Raw genomic sequence first — 21,548 nt, forward strand, 5'->3', positions numbered from 1 at the left:
CAAAGGCTTTGGCATAGTCAATAAAGCAGAAGTAGATGTTTTTCTGAAACTCTCTTGCGTTTTCAATGATCCAGTGGATGTTGGCCATTTGATCTCTGGTTCCTCTGCATTTTCTAAACCCAGCTTGAACATCTGGAAGTTCATGGTTCACGCACTGTTGAAGGCTGGCTTGGTGAATTTTGAGCACGACTTTGCTAGGGTGTAGCTCTCTATTTTACACACAGTAGTGTATATATCTCAATCCTAAACTCCCAATTCATCCCACCCTCCCCTTTCTTCCCTGTGTCCACATCTCTATTTTCTATGTCTGCATCTCTATTGTTGCCCAGCAAATAGGTTCATCTGTACCATGATTCTAGATTCCACATATATTCATTAATATATGATACTTGTTTTTCTCTTTAACAAATCACAGAATGGTTTGTCTAAGCACTTCAAAAAGCCCACCATAGAGCATTAGTTCCAGTTAGGCACAAATCTGTTTCAAATTCAATGTTTTACTAGAATGAATGACAAGGTCTCATAATTCTAGGCATTAACCAGGATTCTAAAATTGATTATAGATCTCTTATTCTCTCTCATTCAATACGTATGGTCTAAATACAAACAATGAAAAATAAAAATAATGAAACTTTATACCTCTGAAAATAGAACAGATTGTATTTTGTTTGGGTTTTCACTTTTGTTTTGTTTCATTTTGAAGTTTGTCACTTTCTGGTTACCATCCTAAAGCGGGAAAAAATCTACATAGCTTTGGGATATGTTTTCAGTGTTTTAAACTACACGTTGCTAGTAAGAAGCCTTATAACTGACAGCTTCTTTTGTTTTGAATGAAACATCTTAGAGGAAAATGTGTTTCTTTTTATTGAAGTATAATTGCTTTTCAATGTTGTATTAGTTCCTGCTGACCATTGAACAGAATCAGCTATACCTACGCATATATCCCCTCCTTGGACCTCCCTCCCACCCCGATCCCACTCCACCCATCTAGGTCTTCACAGAGAATTTAGCAGAGCTCCCCATGCTATGCAACAAGGTCCCTCTAGGAAATAGGTTTCTTTTAAGAGTGATCTATATTTAACTGTGAAAACCATACCAAAGGTTGAATAATTACAGTCCTTCTTGTGAAACAATACAAGATCAGAAATAAAAAACTTGGGTTCTGGTGCCAGCTGTGTGGGTTTGGCAGCTCGTGCTACTGGCTGCCTAGGGAACCTCTTCTCAAACAGGACTTCCCTACCTTCTTTTGCTAGCCAATGAATCAGGCTCATTTCTAGTCTTGATTAATTACCCCCATTCAGGCTCCTGGGACTAGCTACTCCTAGTGAACAACAAAAAAGGTAACCACCAAAGCTTCCTTTTGTAAAAGAATTTATTATATTGAACAAAAATTCATATTAAAAGCAGAAAGAAGCATATGGCATATTTGAATCCAGATTACTGGCTCAGTGGTAAAGAATCAGCCTGCCAATGCAAGAGATATGGGTTTGATCCTGGCTCAGGAAGATCCCCTGGAGAAGGAAATGGCAACGCATTCCACTATACTTGCCTATGAAAACCCATGGACAGAAGAACCTGTTGGGTTACAGTCCAAGGGGTCTTAAAGAGTCAGACATGACTTAGCAGTTAAACAGCAACCTTTGAAATATCAGATTATTCCACCTCTCCTTGAATTCCCCCTTACTAAAGTATGACCCCTTGTTACACTCTACATTCCAAAGTGTCTGATTCTAGCAATGAAACATGGAAGAGAGGGTGAGTTCTCTACTGCTTACATAAATGGAAATCTTTGCCAACGAGTCATCTACTCCCAAAGTTTTCTTGTGGGTGGGTGGCTCTGTTTTTATGGATTCTGTAATGAATGGGATTTTGAAGTCTATGACTGACTAAAACATTGATCAGCTTCAGAAATACCCCAAGCCTTGTACTGGCTTCAACTGCAACTTTGGGTGGCATCAAGGGTGGGAAGGAGAAAATAAAAGTGGAAGAGAGCGCTACAAAGAGTAAAGATAAAAACATTAAAGGGGCTTTCCTCCACCAATACTCTTGGGCCCGTCACTTCACCACTCAGGACCTCTATTTCCTCCCAGAGATTAATAAAATGGGAAAAGGCAGGCTCTTAAATTGCTTCCAGGGATAGGAAGCACGTACCAATCTTTGTATCACTAGAGATTAAAAGTGCCTCAAATAAGCTTCAGTTTGAACCTAAAAGCTTTTGGAAACTTTATTTTTCAAAGTAGGCTAAAAAATAGCTCAAGGGTATTTGCTGGTTGACTTTCTGGAGAACTTAACAGTTTAAGAAGTTCTTTTTAAAAATGGAAAGCTGGTGGTAGATTAAAATATTATATCTATATCAAATGTTAAATTTACTGAATTTATAACAGCAACTGTTATTACAGTTAGGAAAAAAGCCTGGTCTTAGAAAATGTCAGGGAGTTGCAAGCTTTCAAGAGAGATATCTTAGCAACTAAGCAGGTCAGCTAGTTATGAGTCTATGGCTGCATCTGTCTGTGTGTGTTTGTACATGTACAAGATTTTCACATTTAAGAGCTGCCTTTAATAACATTAGGCATCGTAGAGTAACTCAAGACCAGCCAAACCCACATGAGTTCCTCTGATCTCATAGCACACAGACTGGGGTGATAAACCCTGCAGGAGGTCAGTTTTGCTCTCAGAGCTGCTCCCCGACCAGTGGACCACGTGATTGCTCTGCCAGGCTGCAGCCTGGAATTCGGAAACAAAGAAAGCATTAATCATTTTCACCTCCCAGTAGCTCCAAAGCCTGAGCTGTTCCTTCCCCAGCTGAAGTGGATAATGATGGTCCCAGGAAGGTTCCAAGGGACACTCCTCACGGAGGCTGCCTCCTTTTACAGAAATCTGTGGTTCAGAAAAGCCCCAGGGTGTCACCTGCTGCCTAGGTCTTCAGCAAAATTTGACAGGTTATCGGATTAACTTGCAGACAACAATATGCATGCATAGATAAGGCACATATTCTGTCTCCAATAGCTGGACAGTGCAATTAAGTGCTGGGCTACATTTATGATAATAGGGAGTCATAGTGCAAAGAATATTTTCTTTACTGCCTCCAGAATCCACTTTTGAGTCATAGTCCATTCAAGGTTTTGACAGCCTAGGTGCTTCATTCACCCTCTAAGAGCATAGCTTTCCTCACTCCTTTGTCATCCACGGGTGTACAAGTTGCTCAGTCTGTTGATCAAAATGCTCCTGAGCTTGCTTCCTTTCCCTCTCATTAAGGGTCTATATGTTGGTGCTCAATATTAGGGACTTACTGTCCTCTAGATGTTTCTATTTGTGACTTTAGACTGGACGTAGCTGGACTTTCCTCCCTCGTGGGGCTCAGAGTGCTCTCCTAGCCCCCTAGCCCACGGGAGACCAAGCGGCAACCATGGCACCACTTGGGCATCTGGTTAGAGTTCACCCTTCACGGCTCAGCCTCCATCCATCCACTCAACTCCTGCTTATCAACAGATGGGGAAGAGTGCTCTGGTGGTTCAGTGGTACAGAATCTGCCTGCCCTTACAGGAGACTAGAGTTCGATCTCTGCATCGGGAAAACCTCCTGCAGAAAGGAATAGCAACCCACTCCAGTATTCTTGCCTGGGAAATCCCATAGACAGAGGAGCCTGGAGGGCTACAGTCCATGGGGTCACAAAAGAGTCAGACACAACTCAGTGGCTAAACAGCAACAACAACAAAGAACAGGGTGGAGGGTTCACACCCTCTCTCTTCACCACGTGGGCCAGAACATGCGCCACCAGCTCCCGAGGAGTTTCTTCACATCCTCACATCTCTTCCATGAGCCCTTGTCTTTTCTCTTTCAAAAACTCATCATTCATCTTGACATACTGCTTGTTGTACCAGTTGGGGAAGAACCTCAGCCTCTTAGAAGAGGACAGGAAGTAACAAGACCCCAAAGGGGGAAATGACAGAGCAAGCAAGCAAGCAAGATACTTTTATCTGCCAAAAGTAGATAAAAATACTTAGGTAGTCATAGCACAATGAACAGTAGAAACTTTAGCTGTTGTGAAGGATGATGCAATGGGACCAGATGTGGCTGTATACACAATGATTGTGTCCCAGTTGGAGAACCAGAGCTAATGTCTCAGTCCCTTTGGTAATAAACAATAAACCAGCCTCTTAGGAGCAAGCAGTCACACAGTGATCAACGCTGTGGTCGGCTTGACCTACTTAATCACCTATGCTACCACTGCAGAAATGGTTCTGGGTCAGAGATTGGTCAAGCCCTACCATCAGCAAGCACGAACAGGAGCATCCAGGGGTCATGGCAGACTCTGCCTCTCCCACAGAGATCCCATAGTGAGCTCTCTGTTCCTTACTCCTAAGAGATGCAATGTGAAATATTTAGGGATCAAATTTTAGCATCAAATGGTTCAATAAGACAAAGTGTGTGTGTCTATGTATGTGTGTGTCTGTATGTCTGTGTGTCTGTTGAAGGAGGAAAAAAAGAAGAGGAAGCAAGTGGTAAAGCAAATGGGGTACAATGTTAACAGTAGGTGAATCTGGGTAAAAGGTGCACAAGTGTTCTTTGTATTAATACCAGTCTAATTCTTGTACTTTTCCTGAAGTGTGGAAGTTACCAAAATAAAGTTAAAGGAAAAAAAAAATCTCATCTCTTTCCACTTACTATACAAACAACTCCTTTTTTTCTCAATGAAAGTAACAAGTATGACAGCAATAACTATTTGTTCATCGTAAAACTCACTTCATATCTGTGATCCTCCTCCCTTACTAGAAAATATCAAGCCACATTTTTGTGTGTGAACAAATGTCCAGTTAATGCTCAGCAGATATGCTAGGTTTATGGTGGGGGTAGCGAGGGGAAAATATCTCTGAACTGCATATCAGTGGCTTCAGGAAAAAAAAAAATCCACTGATTTAGTGACTTTGGTGAAAAATAAAATTTCTTCATCTAGAAAGAAAGAATGTAAAAGGTACTACAAAAAGAGGTGTTGCTTTTCTTTTGAAATTTTGATCAAATCATGAATAATTTGAAGACAAGGAGGGAAGAGGACCAAGGACAGAGGGAAACAGTTTGGGTTAAACTTTTTTTTTTTCAAGAAGCCATCATATCATATCTCTTTTATGATTAGTGTATAATTTTTATTCATCAGTGTATACAGGTGCAATAGCATATTCACAAAGACCCAAGAGATTAAATAATGTCTTGATATTTAGGAAAAACTCTGAGAGTTGCAGATGAAAGTATACGTGAAGATTCTCAATGTATTTTCTGACGCAGAAGATGTCCAATAACTGTGTACTGCAACCCAACCTGAAATATTCACTGTCTTTGCACTTTCTCTTCTTTCAGCTAGAAAATCTGGAAGCAGAAACCACTCCGTTACCCTAACTGGGTCTCATACCATTCAGACCCTCACTGAGCTTAGACGCCACCATCTATATGGAAGCAGGTCACTGTGAGAATGCGTGGAAAGCTCTGGTTTCCTGGGAAAGTGCCTGTTCCTGCCCGAAGTCATCAAAATTCTTTCCTCTCTGGCCCCTCCACTCTGCACACGAGAGGGACATCCAAGCTAAATCAAGCATTAGGGAGGAAAGAACTAAACCATCCTGAGTTTGTGTGTACATAATCGCAAGGAAGACGCCCCACGGGACCGAAACCTGCTGTGGTATGTTCATTAAGGCCATCGTGGAAGATGGCCCTACTGTATGTAATATTCTGTTTTCAAGCAAATATTTACAGCCTCATCGAAGGAAAACCATCACTTGTTCAATTCATCGTATAATGTAATTTAAATGCTACCTCTGATCAAAGCACCTTATGTGAACATCCAAGACTTTCCATGTCTGTAAGAGAATTAATTGTCCCATTTTTACCCTCTAATGTTAACCTCAAAATTATCTTTGGAGTTAAAATATAGTTTCCACCTTCATTTCATTGCTTTATCCCCACAGGAAGTCAAGCCCTAAAATGGACTCTTTATTTCTCATAATTTCTTCTTACTAAATGCTCTTTACATCATACTTCCTCTCTCTTTTTTTTTAAACTCTTCTCATAATACTTACACCTTTTGAATCAACACAACAAAATGACAGCTGTTTTTTGTTGATTTTCAAAAGTTTAAACTCTTTAAGAAAATATGGAGCCAGTAAGCTTAATCTCAAACTTGAAAGACTCAAAAGACCGTGGAGAAAAATGGGTGATCTACTTTTCACTTCTGTGTAGTTCCTTGGACATGATATATTAACAATGACCCGAGAATATTTTCCTGAAGATTATGTTTCTATAATGTCATCACCAATATGTTGGTCTTTTTGATCTTTGCTAAATGTCAAGATTTCCTTTGTAAAATGTCAGTCTTCTAAGTAGCTTCTCTAAGACAATTCTTCTTTTTGACAGGTTCTCTTTGGCATGAAATACAGTTAGAGATTTGGCAGTCCACACATTTTATTTAATCTATACAGACAATCGAGTTAGATGGTCCATGCCAAAAAGCTCTCCACTTTGAACTATTGACTGCACTGATTAAATGAATCAAATACATCATAGTTTTCTGTGAAGACACGGTAGAAAACAGGGTTCCAACTTCCCTTGTAAGAATATTCCTGAGTCCATGGCTGTCAATAGTCTCAATCTTACAATCTGTCTTCATTCTGGAATCTAACAAGGCACAAATATGCACCAGCTACCTAAGGGCAATGTTTCAGAAAGACAGCTGTCACAGATTGGACTAAATGAATTTACTGTCTCAGATCCTATTGGCTGTAGTTATATGGCCATATGTGGATATCGCCCATGAAACTGTTGGATGAGAAAAAAAAAAAAAAAGGATGCAAGATGAGTGTTTTAGTGTTTCCTTCTATGAAGTCTTCTGTTTGCCTCCAATAATCTCCATTTCTCAAATATAATGTCCCAGTATGGATATGCATTATTTTTTATTTTTTAGATTTTCAGATCAAAATAACTAAAACCGGGGCCTTGAAAAGTTTAGAGTGGTGAATAAATGCGTTTGTTGTATGTACATTATATACATATACACACTACTAGAGCTTCCACAAGTAAAAGTGATAATTCAAATGAAACACCACCAGTAAGGGAGAATGAAATATTGGTGTATTGGGGAGGAAAGTTCTTGTTAATGGGCCATAGTAACAGGAGTTTCTCAAGAGATGACAGGACACTACTTTCTGCTCATGACTGTTTCTCAGTATTCATTATTTCTGTCTAATGACCAGCTCTTAGTTAAGACACTCTAAAGTAAACAGTACATTAGTGGGTTTTTATATGTTTCATTCAAAACCATTTTTTTTATTTTAAAAGAAATACTTCTTTTCCTTTTTTTAAAAAAAATTTATTGGAGTTATAGTTGGTTTACAATGTTAGTTTCAGATATACAGCAAAGTGAATCAGTTGCACACGTGCATGTATCTGCTCTTTTTTATCATATATTTGCTAGAACTACCTGTGCAAATAGAGAAATAACAGCCCAGACCCAGATGGATGAGCTACAGCTTCTTATAAAATTTGAAGATAAAGAAAATGTAATGTTCTGCTTTGTTCCTTCTTTTATTCTTGTATTTCACTCTGTCCTATGGACGGAATGTCTTCCTATTTGGCATTCTAGTAATGCAGACTGTGGATGTGAAGCAGAAGTTTGGCGTCTTTGTCTGATTTCTTGCTGTGGAATTTCTCATCACCAGTAGGTAGTGGTCTTTCCTCTTTGGTCTCTGCCTTCACTGTTATTTTGCTCCTGCATTCTCTCCCTGCCTATCACTGGAGAGGAAAGAAGAGTCAGATGAGACTCGGCTGGAGCAAAAGTGAGTCATCAGTACTTAGTACTGCCAATCTCTCTGCTGGACGGATGGGGTCCTTGGAAGGGGATTTGATCACACTTTTGTTTTAAACTTTTCCTGTAATATTCTAGGTCCACCCTAACAATCTGATGATGTCAAATTTTTACTGAGTCTAGTAGAGAGGCTAAAAGTCTGGGCTTCTAGTTCATCTAGAGCCATGTCTGAAAACACACCGACATTTTTTGGCTTTAAGTAATATATTTCAGCTTTTTGACTTTAGCTTTCTCTTTAAAAGTAGGGCCTATAGTAGTACCCTTATTGAGTTGTGTTCAGGATCAAGTCAGATAATGTTTATAAAAAACTTGACGTACCACATAGCAAATGCTTCCTATGTGTAGTGAACATTATACATGAAAACTATCATGTAAAAAATAAAAAATAAAAAAAAAAAGAGCTAGAGTAACTTGCTGAATTTGTTGGAAATTACCTCTAATCACCCTTGGCACAAAACCCATGAGAGGAACCTCTTTTGAGAAGGCAGGAAGTATCTCAAGCAGAATTTATTGTGATGGGATGGCATCCCAACTGCCATCAGAAGAATGGGACTCTTAACTTGGCCACTTGAAATACTTCTCTACATTGAAATAGACAGTTGGCAGTTTTAAAATAAATTCATCTAAAAAAAACAGCTTTGAGTTAGTAAGAAGATATTCATTTCCTTAAATAATAAGACAGGTCTCTTAAATAATAAAACTGATATCCATTCACTTGCAAATTTCATTATTGAAAAAGCATGCTTAGTTTATTTAATATTATCCCCACCCCCCAAAATGATGCTAACAGTTTCAATTTCCAGCATTATCATAGCCAACACTTTATGTCTCAGGATCCAGGCAAAGGCTGAAATTCAGAAGCACAGATTCAAAATCTATTAGGGAAATGTAACTAAGATACAAAGAAAGTACCTCTGAAAAGATTCTCTCTGATCATAGTTATCACAAAGATCCCCCAAAGCATTCAAAGTCCTTAAAGTATATTTATATGTTCAAAAGTTAAAAGAAAACTTTCTTGATAAACATTGGACTGTTTCATTCAAGATGCATGGAAATGATAAGATATGTGCTGCATCTCTCATGTACTGGAGGTGATCCATTTATACAGACTTATGCTCTGCCTACTGGTAATTACCAAGATGAGATAGTTCACAAGTGACTCTTCTGGCTTCAGACATGAATACTGCAGAAGCTGATGCTATCCCTTGGGGTTTTCCAAACTTTAGAGCATTCCAACCAGAGCAAACTGAGAATGGGACATGGCAGCCTCAGCATCTTGACCTCTTTACATGTCACACATGCCCCTGTTCTGTGCAATTCCAGAGGCTGGTCATAATTAAAAACACTATCCTCTTCATAGAATATTCAACAGCAAGAAAGGAGTGTCTTGGAGAATCCTTATTGCCATTATGGAAGCAACAAAATTCTTGTCTAGGTTCTCAACATAATTCTTTTCTCATGAACCGTGTTGCTTGGGTTAGGGAAAGGGTGAGAACATGAACCTTCCTCAATGCAGAACAACTGTTTTTTCCCTGGTGTGAGATGTTTTAGGATTCATAGTCATGAAACACAGCATCCAGATTATATTTAAGACCATAGTCATTAGGACCTTGGGCCTAAAGTGACAAGTTAATTAAAAGGCTTAACTTTGGGACATTCAGCCAGGAGCTGATAGAATTTAATTAAAAATAATTTCAACCTGCAGTCATTGTTTTCCAGTGAGATCAAAATGTTAAAAGTTTTAGGAAGTATATACATTACTTACTGTTCAAAATTAAGCAAAACCAAATGCCCAAAGTTTAGTGTGCTGCAGCGTGTGGCAGACATCCAAGCTCTTATTATATAACACCATGGTGATTCTGAAAGGAGTCAAGTTCAGCTTACTTCAACCAATATTATTGCATCATGGGTGCTTGGGTTATAAACATAAGAACCATCAACACTAAAATTTTAAGATTACAAAAAGTGGCTTGCAGGTGGATTGAAAATGAGTTTTGTGACAACAAGGTACTTTGCAAGTAACATTGGATAGCTACATATGCATTTTAAAGGAATTTTAAGAGTTCAGAAATCATTGAATTAAATCTATCGATCTTCAAAAGCATCTCTTGACTTATGTAAAGATGATTCTAGACCCTGGGCACATACTCAGAGAAAAGAAAAATTTTATGGGGTTTTCCCCATCACACATTTAATAGAAATCTGATAAGGTACTTTTCAACTCACTTTGCATTATCTATCAGCTTGCAGCAAATGAGAACTCCATTAAAGTCAGCACTTGGGATTTCACTTAAACTTTACAAAGTTCAAGAGAAATTGGAAGAGTTACTATTTCTTCTGAACTTTGAGAGAAATTCAGGCTTGCATTTTATGGAAAAGTCATCTAGATGCTAATGCTTAGAGTTCTAAGATCCGCCATATTCCAGACCCCAAGCCTAGAAAAAATATTTTTACAATCTTATGTGGTACAAGGCATTATCTCCTTTCTTCTCTCCCAAACTCCAGAAACTTAGCAAGTCTCTTTCCATTCATATCCAAGAGCGTCTTAGATACTTAAAGACAAAGTAAAACTCTATAGCAGTAGATTAAGACACTCCTAAAATGTACTACTAGGTGTGAGACAATAGGAAAGCTTTATTATTTATTTGTAATAAGATAGTTAAGAATCAAGAAGAATCAATATGGGATAAAGCAGGAAGGAGAGAGTTCATCCATTTTTACCCTAATCACTAGAATGAATTAGCATAACACTTCACTGCCTCTCAGAGAAAGTAGTTGGCATTACCATCCTTTTTTTTCTTTTTTTAAAATGCTTTACTTTCTACTGTACAGCAAAATGAATCAGCTATATGTATACACACACCCCCTCTTTTTCAGATAAAGAAGATGTGATCCATACATACAATGGGTGTTACTTAGCTTTAAAAAGGAATGAATGCAATGCATGTGAGTCAGTTCTAATGAGGTAGATGAACCTAGAGCTTATTATACAGAATTAAGTAAGTCAGAAAGAGAAAAGCAAATATCATATATTAATGCCTATATATGGAATCTAGAAAGATGGTACTGATGAACCTTTTTGCAGGGCAGTGATGGAGACACAGACATGGAAAACATACTTGTGGACGTGGAGGGGAGGAGAGGGTGGGATGGATGGAGAGAGTAGCGTGAAAACATGTATATTACCATATGTAAAATAGATAGCCAGTGGGAACTTGTTGTGTCACTCAGAGAGCCCAAACCAGTGCTTTGTGACAACCTAGAGGTGGGCTATGGCACCCCACTCCAGTACTCTTGCCTGGAAAATCCCATGGGCGGAGGAGCCTGGTAGGCTGCACTCCATGGGGTCGCAAAGAGTTGGACACGACTGAAGCGACTTAGCAGCAGCAGCAGCAGCAGAGGTGGGCTGGGGTGAGAGCTTGGTGGGAGGTTCACGAGGGAGGGGACATATCTATACCTATAGCTGATCCAAGATGTATGGCAGAAAAAAAAGATGTGGTACATATGCACAATGGAATATTACTCAGCTATAAAAAGGAAGGAAATTGGGTCACTTGTAGAGATATGGATGGACCTAGAGACTGTCATACAAAGTGAAGTAAGTCAGAAAAAGAAAAACAAATATCATATATTAATGCATATATATGGAATCTAGAAAAATGATACATTTTTTTCTTTTGGCCATGCTGCACAGCCTGCAGGATCTTAGTTCCCCAACCAGAGATCAAACCCAAGACCTTAGGAGTTAAAGCACTGTGTTCTAGCCACTGGACCACCAGGGAATTCCCACGGTAGTACCCTTATGCAAAGAGATTATCTATAAAAACTACTCAGATATTTTATAGAGCTGGTAGCAATCTATTCAAAATTGCAAAGGGTCTATGGGATCCATCAGACCAGAAACAAGACCTATTAAAACCACATTTGAGTGCAAGTAGTGTTTCTGGAAAAACTCTGTACTTGTGGCAATAGCACAAACAGCCCTGTGTTAATGTAAGAATTGCCCAGTATGCATCAATCAGATCAGATCAGTCGCTCAGTCGTGTCCGACTCTTTGCGACCCCATGAATTGCAGCACACGAGGCCTCCCTGTTCACCACCAACTCCCGGAGCTCACTGAGACTCACGTCCATCGAGTCAGTGATGCCATCCAGCCATCTCATCCTCTGTCGTCCCCTTCTCATCCTGACCCCAATCCCTCCCAGCATCAGAGTCTTTTCCAATGAGTCAACTCTTCTCATGAGGTGGCCAAAGTACTGGAGTTTCAGCTTTAGCATCATTCCTTCCAAAGAAATCCCAGGGCTGATCTCCTTCAGAATGGACTGGTTGGATCTCCTCGCAGTCCAAGGGACTCTCAAGAGTCTTCTCCAACACCACAGTTCAAAAGCATCAATTCTTCGGCACTCAGCCTTCTTCACAGTCCAACTCTCACATCCATATATGACCACAGGAAAAACCATAGCCTTGACTAGACGAACCCTTGTTGGCAAAGTAATGTCTCTGCTTTTGAATATGCTATCTAGGTTGGTCATAACTTTCCTTCCAAGGAGTAAGCGTCTTTTAATTTCATGGCTGCAGTCACCATCTGTAGTGATTTTGCAGCCTCCAATTACTCAATGGAAGTATCAGTTCAGTTCAGTTCAGTTGCTCAATTGTGTCTGACTCTTTGCGACCCCATGAATTGCAGCGTATAAATATGTTTATATTTTTCAGATGGTGTGTCCTCTTCAGTTTTGGTTTTGCAACAGTCGTTCTTGACACTTTGGTTACAAGTATATAAGTACATCTCATAAAAGGGGATAGTTTTCTCAGTAACTAAATTTGGCTCTTGTCTGTACATCTCAAAGATCACACTTTTATTTTTATTCTTTTTTAATATAAATTTATTTATTTTAATTGGAAGCTAATTACTTTACAATATTGTATTGGTTTTTCCATACATCAACATGAATCTGCCACAGGTGTACACGTGTTCCCCATCCTGAACCCCCCTCCCACCTCCCTCCCTATACCATCCCTCTGGGTCATCCCAGTGCACCAGCCCCGAGCATCCTGTATCCTGCGTCAAACCTGGACTGGCGATTCATTTCACATATAATATTATACATGTTTCAATGCCATTCTCCCAAATTATCCCATCCTCATCCTCTCCCACAGAGTCCAAAAGACAGTTCTATACATCTGTGTCTCTTTTGCTGTCTCACATACAGGGTTATCATTACCATCTTTCTAAATTCCATATATATGCATTAGTATACTGTATTGGTGTTTTTCTTTCTGGCTTACTTCACTCTGTATAATAGGCTCCAGTTTCATCCACCTCATTAGAACAGATTCAAATGTATTCTTTTTAATGGCTGAGTAATACTGCATTGTGTATACGTACCACAGCTTTCTTATCCATTCATCTGCTGATGGACACCTGGGTTGCTTCCATGTCCTGGCTATTATAAACAGTGCTGCGATGAACATTGGGGTACACGTGTCTCTTTCAATTCTGGTTTTCTTGGTGTGTATGCCCAGCAGTGGGATTGCTGGGCGATCACACTTTTAAATGATCTGCTGTCATTCAAAGCTAAGTCATGAATCAAACTTTTGCTCTTCACCCTACAGTCATGTGCAGGAAACTTTTGCTCTTCACCCTACAGTCATGTGCAGGAAACCTAACATGTGTCTTTTGCTCTGGTGCCTTGACCATGTGTATATTACTGTCTAAGCTTTCTGATAACTAAAGACTTCCAAAAGAGAAGAGTTCCCATTTATAACATGATTTTGAAACAAAAGGGTCAGCTAGGTGTTTCAGAATGCCTATTCCTCATTTGTTGACCCTTGGAGATGTTTTTGTTGGCTGGCTGGTTGGCTAGATGATGTGTGGGTTTTTGTAGCTGCCGTTCAAGATTTTTCAGGTCTCTTTGGAATGTTTGTCACCACACAAATTCATGTGCCTCTCTTCTCCCTACTGAATGGATTTCCCTTTGTAATGACCTGTGTAGGAGGTTAGCATCACTGGAATAAAGTGGAAAACTGAGGCATATCTTTGTGGATAGTTCAACACCCTGGTGGGGCCACCTACATTCTTTCACCAAACAACGGCCCCTTCCTCCTACATCATTTGGATTTTAGAGCTGGTCAGAATTCAATCTCCTACATCCTGTCTAGCACAGGAAGCCCATCAGCTGATTCTCCAGCTGCATCTCTGCAAGTGGGACGCCTGATTTCTGCTCCAGCCTCCACAGGGGTCCATTCAGAAAAATAACAAAGTCTTCCTGCTACTCTCTCTGGCTGAGACAATTTGTTCCCATCTGCTCCCAGGCTCACCTGGCACTCTGACTCAGTGGGAAGCTGGTACTGATCACTGCTGCATTAATTCAAAACTCATTTGCTTTATGGAAATTCATGGCCCTTATTTCTCAAGGGAATGGAGAAAACCAATAGACCTCCTACCAGCCGGGTACTTTCCATGCGAGTGACTGCATCTACATAAATTAGATTCAAATGACTTTATTTTCAAGATTTATAAACTCAATATTGCAAATAGTAGAACCTGGCACATGGATCCCCTTGCTTGTCTGCGAACCAAACATATAACTTCTGCGTGAACTGGGGCAAAATAACAACAGTGAAAAAAACGGGTTAATGTGAAAAACTGACCAATGATTTTGTTTGTTTTAATAAACTCAATCCATTTACTAGCCAGGGTGGGGGGATGTTCATCCTGATTACATGGCTCCTTTTTCACTTTTATTATGAAATCCTTTGTCCAGGAATACACTAAATCTGATCATAATCAAATACATACCAATCAGTAGGAAATTGGGAGACCAACTTGGTTACTTTTCTTATTGATCTAAAGATCGTTGAAGCAATCTTGCTAGTTGCTTTCTAACTGGCTGCTTTCTCATTTAGAAACAACTGAAAAACTGAGCAATTAAAGACACCACGAGAAAAAAAAAGTTGCCTTACACTTCCTGCAGGGCCAAGGGACAGGAGAGGGGAAAGAATGCCTAGTAACAGCCATGCTATCTCTGACATAAACTGAAAAACCAGAAGGACTTCCTCTAGCTCTGTTTTTGCATAGCATACAGATATCTTTGTAAATAATAGGAAATTAATGTTTGGTTGGATCTATAACCTAAGTCAGTTTGACTCTGTCATGTTAAAAGAGCATCGTCTGGCCTGTGTCTGTACTTTATAACATTTGAAATCTAAGTTTCATCTCAACATGATATAATGCTGGACACTCCCACAAACAAATATCATTTTGACTTTGCCCTCTGTTTGAGAAAATTCCTAATGGAAAAACTAAAACATCAATCATACTCTTAGATTGGATTTTCTTTCTGTTAAGAGCATCTACATATTTTTGAAAAATAGTTCTCTGCCTATTCTCAAACATATTTATTTAGTTCATGGCCTGATAAACATATGACTTCCAGACTGTTAGGAATAATTGTAATCAAAATAGAAAGCAATCAATAAAATTAAATTTATCAAAAATGTAGCTTCTTATTTGACACTCCAGAATCAAAAAAATTATTTGTAAACTCAAAATGAATTTAGAAAATGCTTTCAACTACACATTCTCTATTTAAATCTTAATTTGAACTTTAAATGATGCCATGGTCTCTATTCAGACCATCAATTTCAGTGAAAAGTTTGAATGGTCATAAATCCTGAATCCATAGAATTCAAAGCTACTGTTTATAATTTAATACTCCCAACATAAAATTTCTGGTCTATGAATATCAGAATATAAATTCCCATTAATTTAATGAGAAACAAATTAAGAATATAGATATATGAATATGTATTTCCATTATATATCCCATTATAAATTTGAGTATATACAGGGAATATATATATTGATATACATGTGTGCTATCGTATCCAACTCTTTGCAACCCCATGGACTGTAGCCCACCAGGCTCCTCTGTCCATGGGATTTCCCAGGCAAGAATATTGGAGTGGGCTGCCATTTCCTCCTCCAGAGGATCTTCCTGATTTAGGAATCAAAACTGCATCTCTTATGTCTCTTTCATTGCAGGTGGATTCTTTACCACTGAGTCAACGGGGAAACCTATATATTGATATAAACGTACCTATATATATTGCCATATAAGTTCCCATTAACTTAATGGGAGTTAAAGAAGAAATGCCAGTTTCTACTAACTCATCCTTCCCTTGGTAAAACATTTTCTGAACTTTTCATCTACTACTGACATAATTCTGAAAACTCAAAATGACAAGTTTTAATTTTGTTCTGTTATGGAAAAAAGAAACCATTTTGCAAGTGGAGCTCTAAAAGAAAAAGAAATAGAAAAAGATCTTTTTAAAGAGTGTAAATCTAAACAGTAGTTGCTCTGACACTTGTTGAGAAATTTTTTGTAGCAGTATTGACACATTTTTGCTTTTTAAAGATAATTTCCATTAGACAGGAGAAGATGTACTGCATGCTTTCAATTATGTTGGAAATTCAGGTAACTAAAAAACACTTAGCTTATAAAGATGACCATCATGTTTCTGTGGAAAAAAAAAAAATATTATAAGGGAATCTGTTTCATTAAATGAGATTGTCTATGGTTGATGCTTTTCTCCCCAGCAATAGAAATGGCAGCAGAATTGTTACTTCCTATTTCTATAGCTTCAAGTCAAATTCCATCCATCAATCTCACTCAAGTGGCTCCCATTCAGGGTCTGAGAAAAGAGCAGAATTGATAATTTTCCTTGAAAGTATTGGAGGTGAAAAGAAGAAGCCGATCTGCTGTTCTGCCTATGGATTAAGCCTCCCTGCAGTATTAACTATTCAAAGAGCAAGCAGAGATGCCAACCAGTATCGTAAACAGTCTAGAACAGTTCATGTTTTACAGATTTCGTACTCAAGTAAACGAAAATCTAACCATGTCTTTTGAAACATAGTATGAAATCCTTGGATTTAACAATGAATACAGCATGCTTCCTGTATTTATTTTTCAGATCTCCTCCCCCCAAGACATACACACATCTGTCTTCACCACAATAAGACAGAAGTACTGCCAGGTATCTGTACTGTGCCTACGTGCCCCTGCCAGGGAAATAGAGACAAAGAATGTATTGTTGGTTATGGTAACACACAAAGAGGAACATTTTAAAAATATATGGCATTCTTTTCCTTTTGATCATCTAGTAGTTTTCCTTTAGCTTTTTGTTTGTCCCATCAGAATGTCTTTTTCACTGTTGATAAACAAGTATTTTCATTTGAAGAAAAGATTAAACTATCGTTTCATGAATATTTCCAAACAAGACAGGATGATCCACCAAAGCTTCAAAAGAATGAACTGTCAAATCACAATGGTCTCACATGCAAATCAAAATGTTGATCCGTACATCAACCAATGAGCGTATCACTAAATTCATTTTACTGTATTCTTATCTGACTGTTTGATATAACTGTGTATAAAAGCAGATGTTTGCATTGTATTACTCTTGTGCCAGAATACATATATGTTTTGCTCTATATTGGGATTTTCTTGCATGTAATATATGATTATACATGTGACCAATAAAGAAAACCTGATAATAAGAGAAATCTAGACTTTCCTCTTGTCTTTCTCATTCACACAACATCACTGACCTGCTTAGAAAGAATGTTTTCCAGGTAAATGTTCCAACGTACATAAGGAGCTTAAGAATCATACTGACAGATGACTTTGATACTGAATAAGCACTTCAAAATCAATGAAAGAAGTGGGCTTTTTCCTCTTCATGAATTATTTCTGTTTTTAGAACCAAAATGTCCCTAATTCTAACTTCATGACTCCTTCAGCTAGAACTAATCTGTGCAAAGAGGGAAAAAAATCCTCTGTTGTAAAGTCCAAAGTTGAAAATAAGCATAACTATATTCATTGCAAGTCTATTTTTTAATGAAGTCAATATCTTAAGCAAGGAAATTCTTCACAAGAACTAGGCAGTTCAACAGGGTGAAATTTAGAGGGTACTTTAATTTATTAAGTATAATTTTTTAATGTGGAAGCAATCTTGACATGAAAACACTTCGTGGTGAGGAAAAAACTATTTCAAAATAACATTGGATCACTCTAGATTACATATTAAAAATAGTTTTAAACCTAGACCTTTTGAAAAGAAAAACCTTTGTCCAAACCCCAATATGTGCAAATATCTTCTCTGCATCATAGCAACCTCTTCATTCACAGCTCTGTTCTCTGCTCAGCACCTCTGAATGGTGTTCCATTACCTAACAACTAAAGTCCAGGCCCTTTGGCCCTCTGTATAGCACATGGAACTCTGTTCAGTGTTATGTGGCCACCTGAATGGGGGGGCGGGGATTTGGGGAGTATGAATACACGTACATGTAAGGCTGAGTCCCTTTGCTGTTCACTTGAAACTAGTACAACACTATTAATCGGCCACACTCCAAAACAAAATAAAAAATTTATTTAAAAAATAAATTAACAAAGTCCAACCTCTTTGCATGATATCCAAGGGTCTTCATACTCTGTGTGAATATACCACAATGTATTCGTCCATTCAGCTGTTGATGGACAGTCAGGCTGTTTTCAGTCTGAGACGCTCATAAACAAAGTTAGTATATACATATCTTCTGGTGCACATATATATGTGTTTCTCCTGGGCAGGTACTGGATGCTATTTAAGAAGAGTATGCTTTATTCAGTAGCCAGTGGCAGTCATCAGAAATCTTTAAGCAAGGAAGTCAGATGATTAGATTTGTATTTTTTACATGACCAGGAAGCAGCATCCATACCCAACTCCATCCATTTAATTCTCAGACACCTGTGTTAAAAGTAGGGTTATGTTCATACTCAGGTGCTGAGAAATGAGTTATTGATTCAGGCCTCTAAAAGCAGAGAGGTTGGTTCATGTGTAGGAGTAATGGATGAAAGTCCTCCCTATGTTTAAAGCAAACACAGCCAGCAAAGTGCTCCTTTCTGATGCACCAAAATTCAGTCCAAGTCTTAATCCAAGAGGCAGGGGGAGATAGGGTCTCTGAACCACCACTTTATATCTGTAGGGGAGATGCAGAATTCTCTAGGATGTTGAGACAATAAGAGAAGAAACAATGGCTTTGAAGCTTCAGTTGTGCCCGAATTACCCATCCTTGACTCCACGTCATCCCTTCTCCTTCCTTAAAATTCCAGACTGAGGCAGGAAAAATACTCAGTGCTGAAAGTGCTAGAGAAAGAATGCACTCAAAAGCCACATTCTGTACAAGAAAACGTGCTCAAAACAGCAACTCGTTAAAACTTGGGCTCCTTCCGCTCCAACTTCTCACCCAGATAGCAGGACCAGTCAGGCAGTCTTGCAAAAGTACAGACAGCTCTCCCCCAGAAACTGGCTAAGCAGCTTGTTTAAAAATCCATATGCATTTTCAGGTCAAGAGTCAAAGGAAAACACTCTCTGAGAAGAGGAAATGGGCATAGCAGTTAACTCATTAATCAAAAATCGATGGCAGAAAAGACCTATCTAAATTAGATTTCAGGGACTTCCTGGTGGACCGATGGCTAAGACTCCACATTCCTCATGCTGGGGGTCCATGTTGGATCTCTGGTTAGGAACTGAATCCCACATGACCCAACTAAAACAACCTACATCCTGCAATGAGGACCCAGAGCAGCCAAATAAATAATATTTCCTAAATAAATAAATAGATTTCACATTGAGAAGACCTCTTTACTTCCCACCCACCCTCTCTGGGGTTATGGGACTTTTGGGGACAGTCTGGTGACCCACTGAACCCTAGATCACTTCTTTAGATCAAATCTACTTTTCAGCTCTTGATAAACCTTTGTTCACTGTGTGTATCATGGACTTGATTGTAGATGTCTTTTGCAAAACCAAAATAGACCAAACTGACTAGAAGTCTATGAGAACAGATATTTTCCCTTATTAATTCTGTGTATCAATTCATGGAGTTGCAAAGAGTCAGCCATAACTTGGTGACTAAACAACAACAATCCATCCTAAGAGGTATTGATAGAGTGTATCTTTGTCCAAATCCAAGGTGAACTTTAGTTTACTTTTCAATTCATCCTCCACCCTAGTGACAGGGTCCATGTCCAGTATATGAAAGGCTTGGACCAGTCACACTGACCAACATTTCTGAGCCACCTGGGCCTCATATCCAGGCCTCTGGTACCTTTCAGCCTTGGTGGAGAGACATGGATGCTCCCTGAAAATGAAACCAGGAGTTGGAGCTCCATTCAAACTTTTCCTAGTGTAGCCTGATACTGGAGCAGTGCCCAAGCCTCCCCACTGAAACTAGACATGCCTTTTCTTAGCAGAAAATCAAAGCAGGCTTAGTTAAAAACACCAAGAGAGAGAAATAGAAAGAATATGATGTTTAATATTCCCTAAGGAAGCACTAATACAATCATAATAGGAAGATTCAAGCTCGCTGGACTTTCTGTAGTGTAGAGTATATTCGCTATTTGAATTTACATATGGGAAGTGGAAAACCATTCTCTTTTGTATGCTTAGGACTTGTAAAGATATAATTCAGCTCTGCCCAGCCAGAAAGCCTGAGTCATTATACCCAGAGAGGTCCGGTTGGTCACATGCAAATGACCAAATGAATCTGTTGGGACCTGACTATCCTCAAAGAGTGAGAAGCCATATCAAAGGGATCACATGCACAATCTCACCTCTGTCACAGTCTGTGCAGTTTTCCTGAGATCCTGCTTCTCCTCTCCATCACCAGTCCTCCCGCCTCCTCCCATTCTCATCTGCATCAAAGTTCCATTCTGAGGCTCATATTTCACATGAAAAGTTCTCTGCCCAAGGCAGAGGACAGAAGTAGAAATGAGAGAAACCTTTATGGAAATCTATGATATGCGGCTATCCTTGACTCTTCTTGTGAAACAATGGCATCAACTTTCAGCTGAATAATGTAGAGATACGAGATGTAGCCAAGTGATCCTGCAGACTAAGCTCTGCTAAATCTCCATGCTCATTTTATGCTCCCTCTTAAGAATGGCTAGGGGACCCCTTGTTCCACCTAAACCTTTACCCCTCAGCCCCTTCTGTGAGCCCTCTTGCCCCACTGGCCCAGTATCCCTAGAGACAGTGGCCAAGAAGAATGTGGAATGGTGTCACAGGCAATTAAAATTCTGAGCTTTTTACCCACACTGACCAGGTTTAATCCCTCACCCCTTCTACTCACTAGCATATTCTTAAACTCTCTGAGCCTGTTTCTGCCATTGCAAAATCATTAAGAATTGACATTAGGACTAAATTAGACAATATACAGAAAGCTTTCAGTAAAATAATAAAAAGGGACCATTATGTGGCTTGAGGTAGGTTAATATTGTAAAGTGTCTTCATATAGAAGTAATTCTCATGCCAATTATTCATCTAAATCGTCTGACTGTTTTCAAATAAAAAATACCAATGCCTGGGCCCTGCTCCAGATGAATTAGATCAGTTAAGTGTCTGGAAGTGGGGCCTGACCATCAGTATGTTTTAGAAGTTTCCCAGGTAATTCCTAATAATCAAACTCTAAAGAAAGCTGAGCACTGAAGAATTGATGCTTTTTAACTGTGGTGTTTTCTAAATGTTGAGCTTTAAGCCAACTTTTTCACTCTCTTCTTTCACTTTCATCAAGAGGCTTTTTAGTTCCTCTTCACTTTCTGCCATAAGGGTGGTGTTATCTGCATACATGAGGTTATTGATATTTCTCCCGGAAATCTTG

General features: G+C 38.9%; 1 protein-coding gene across 1 annotated transcript in view; it reads left to right on the top strand.

Annotated features, from left to right (window-relative positions):
- OPRM1 (opioid receptor mu 1) overlaps positions 1-17,411 on the top strand; it is a 68,266-nt gene extending 50,855 nt beyond the window's left edge. The window contains exon 4 of the mRNA XM_019967619.2: positions 5,353-17,411. Within this exon, the coding sequence (XP_019823178.1) occupies positions 5,353-5,391 (39 nt within the window). The 3' untranslated portion in view covers positions 5,392-17,411. The remainder of the gene's footprint in view (positions 1-5,352) is intronic.
- The last annotated feature ends 4,137 nt before the right edge of the window (positions 17,412-21,548 follow it).

This window comes from Bos indicus, chromosome 9, assembly GCF_029378745.1.
Source record: "Bos indicus isolate NIAB-ARS_2022 breed Sahiwal x Tharparkar chromosome 9, NIAB-ARS_B.indTharparkar_mat_pri_1.0, whole genome shotgun sequence".
NCBI lineage: Eukaryota > Metazoa > Chordata > Mammalia > Artiodactyla > Bovidae > Bos > Bos indicus.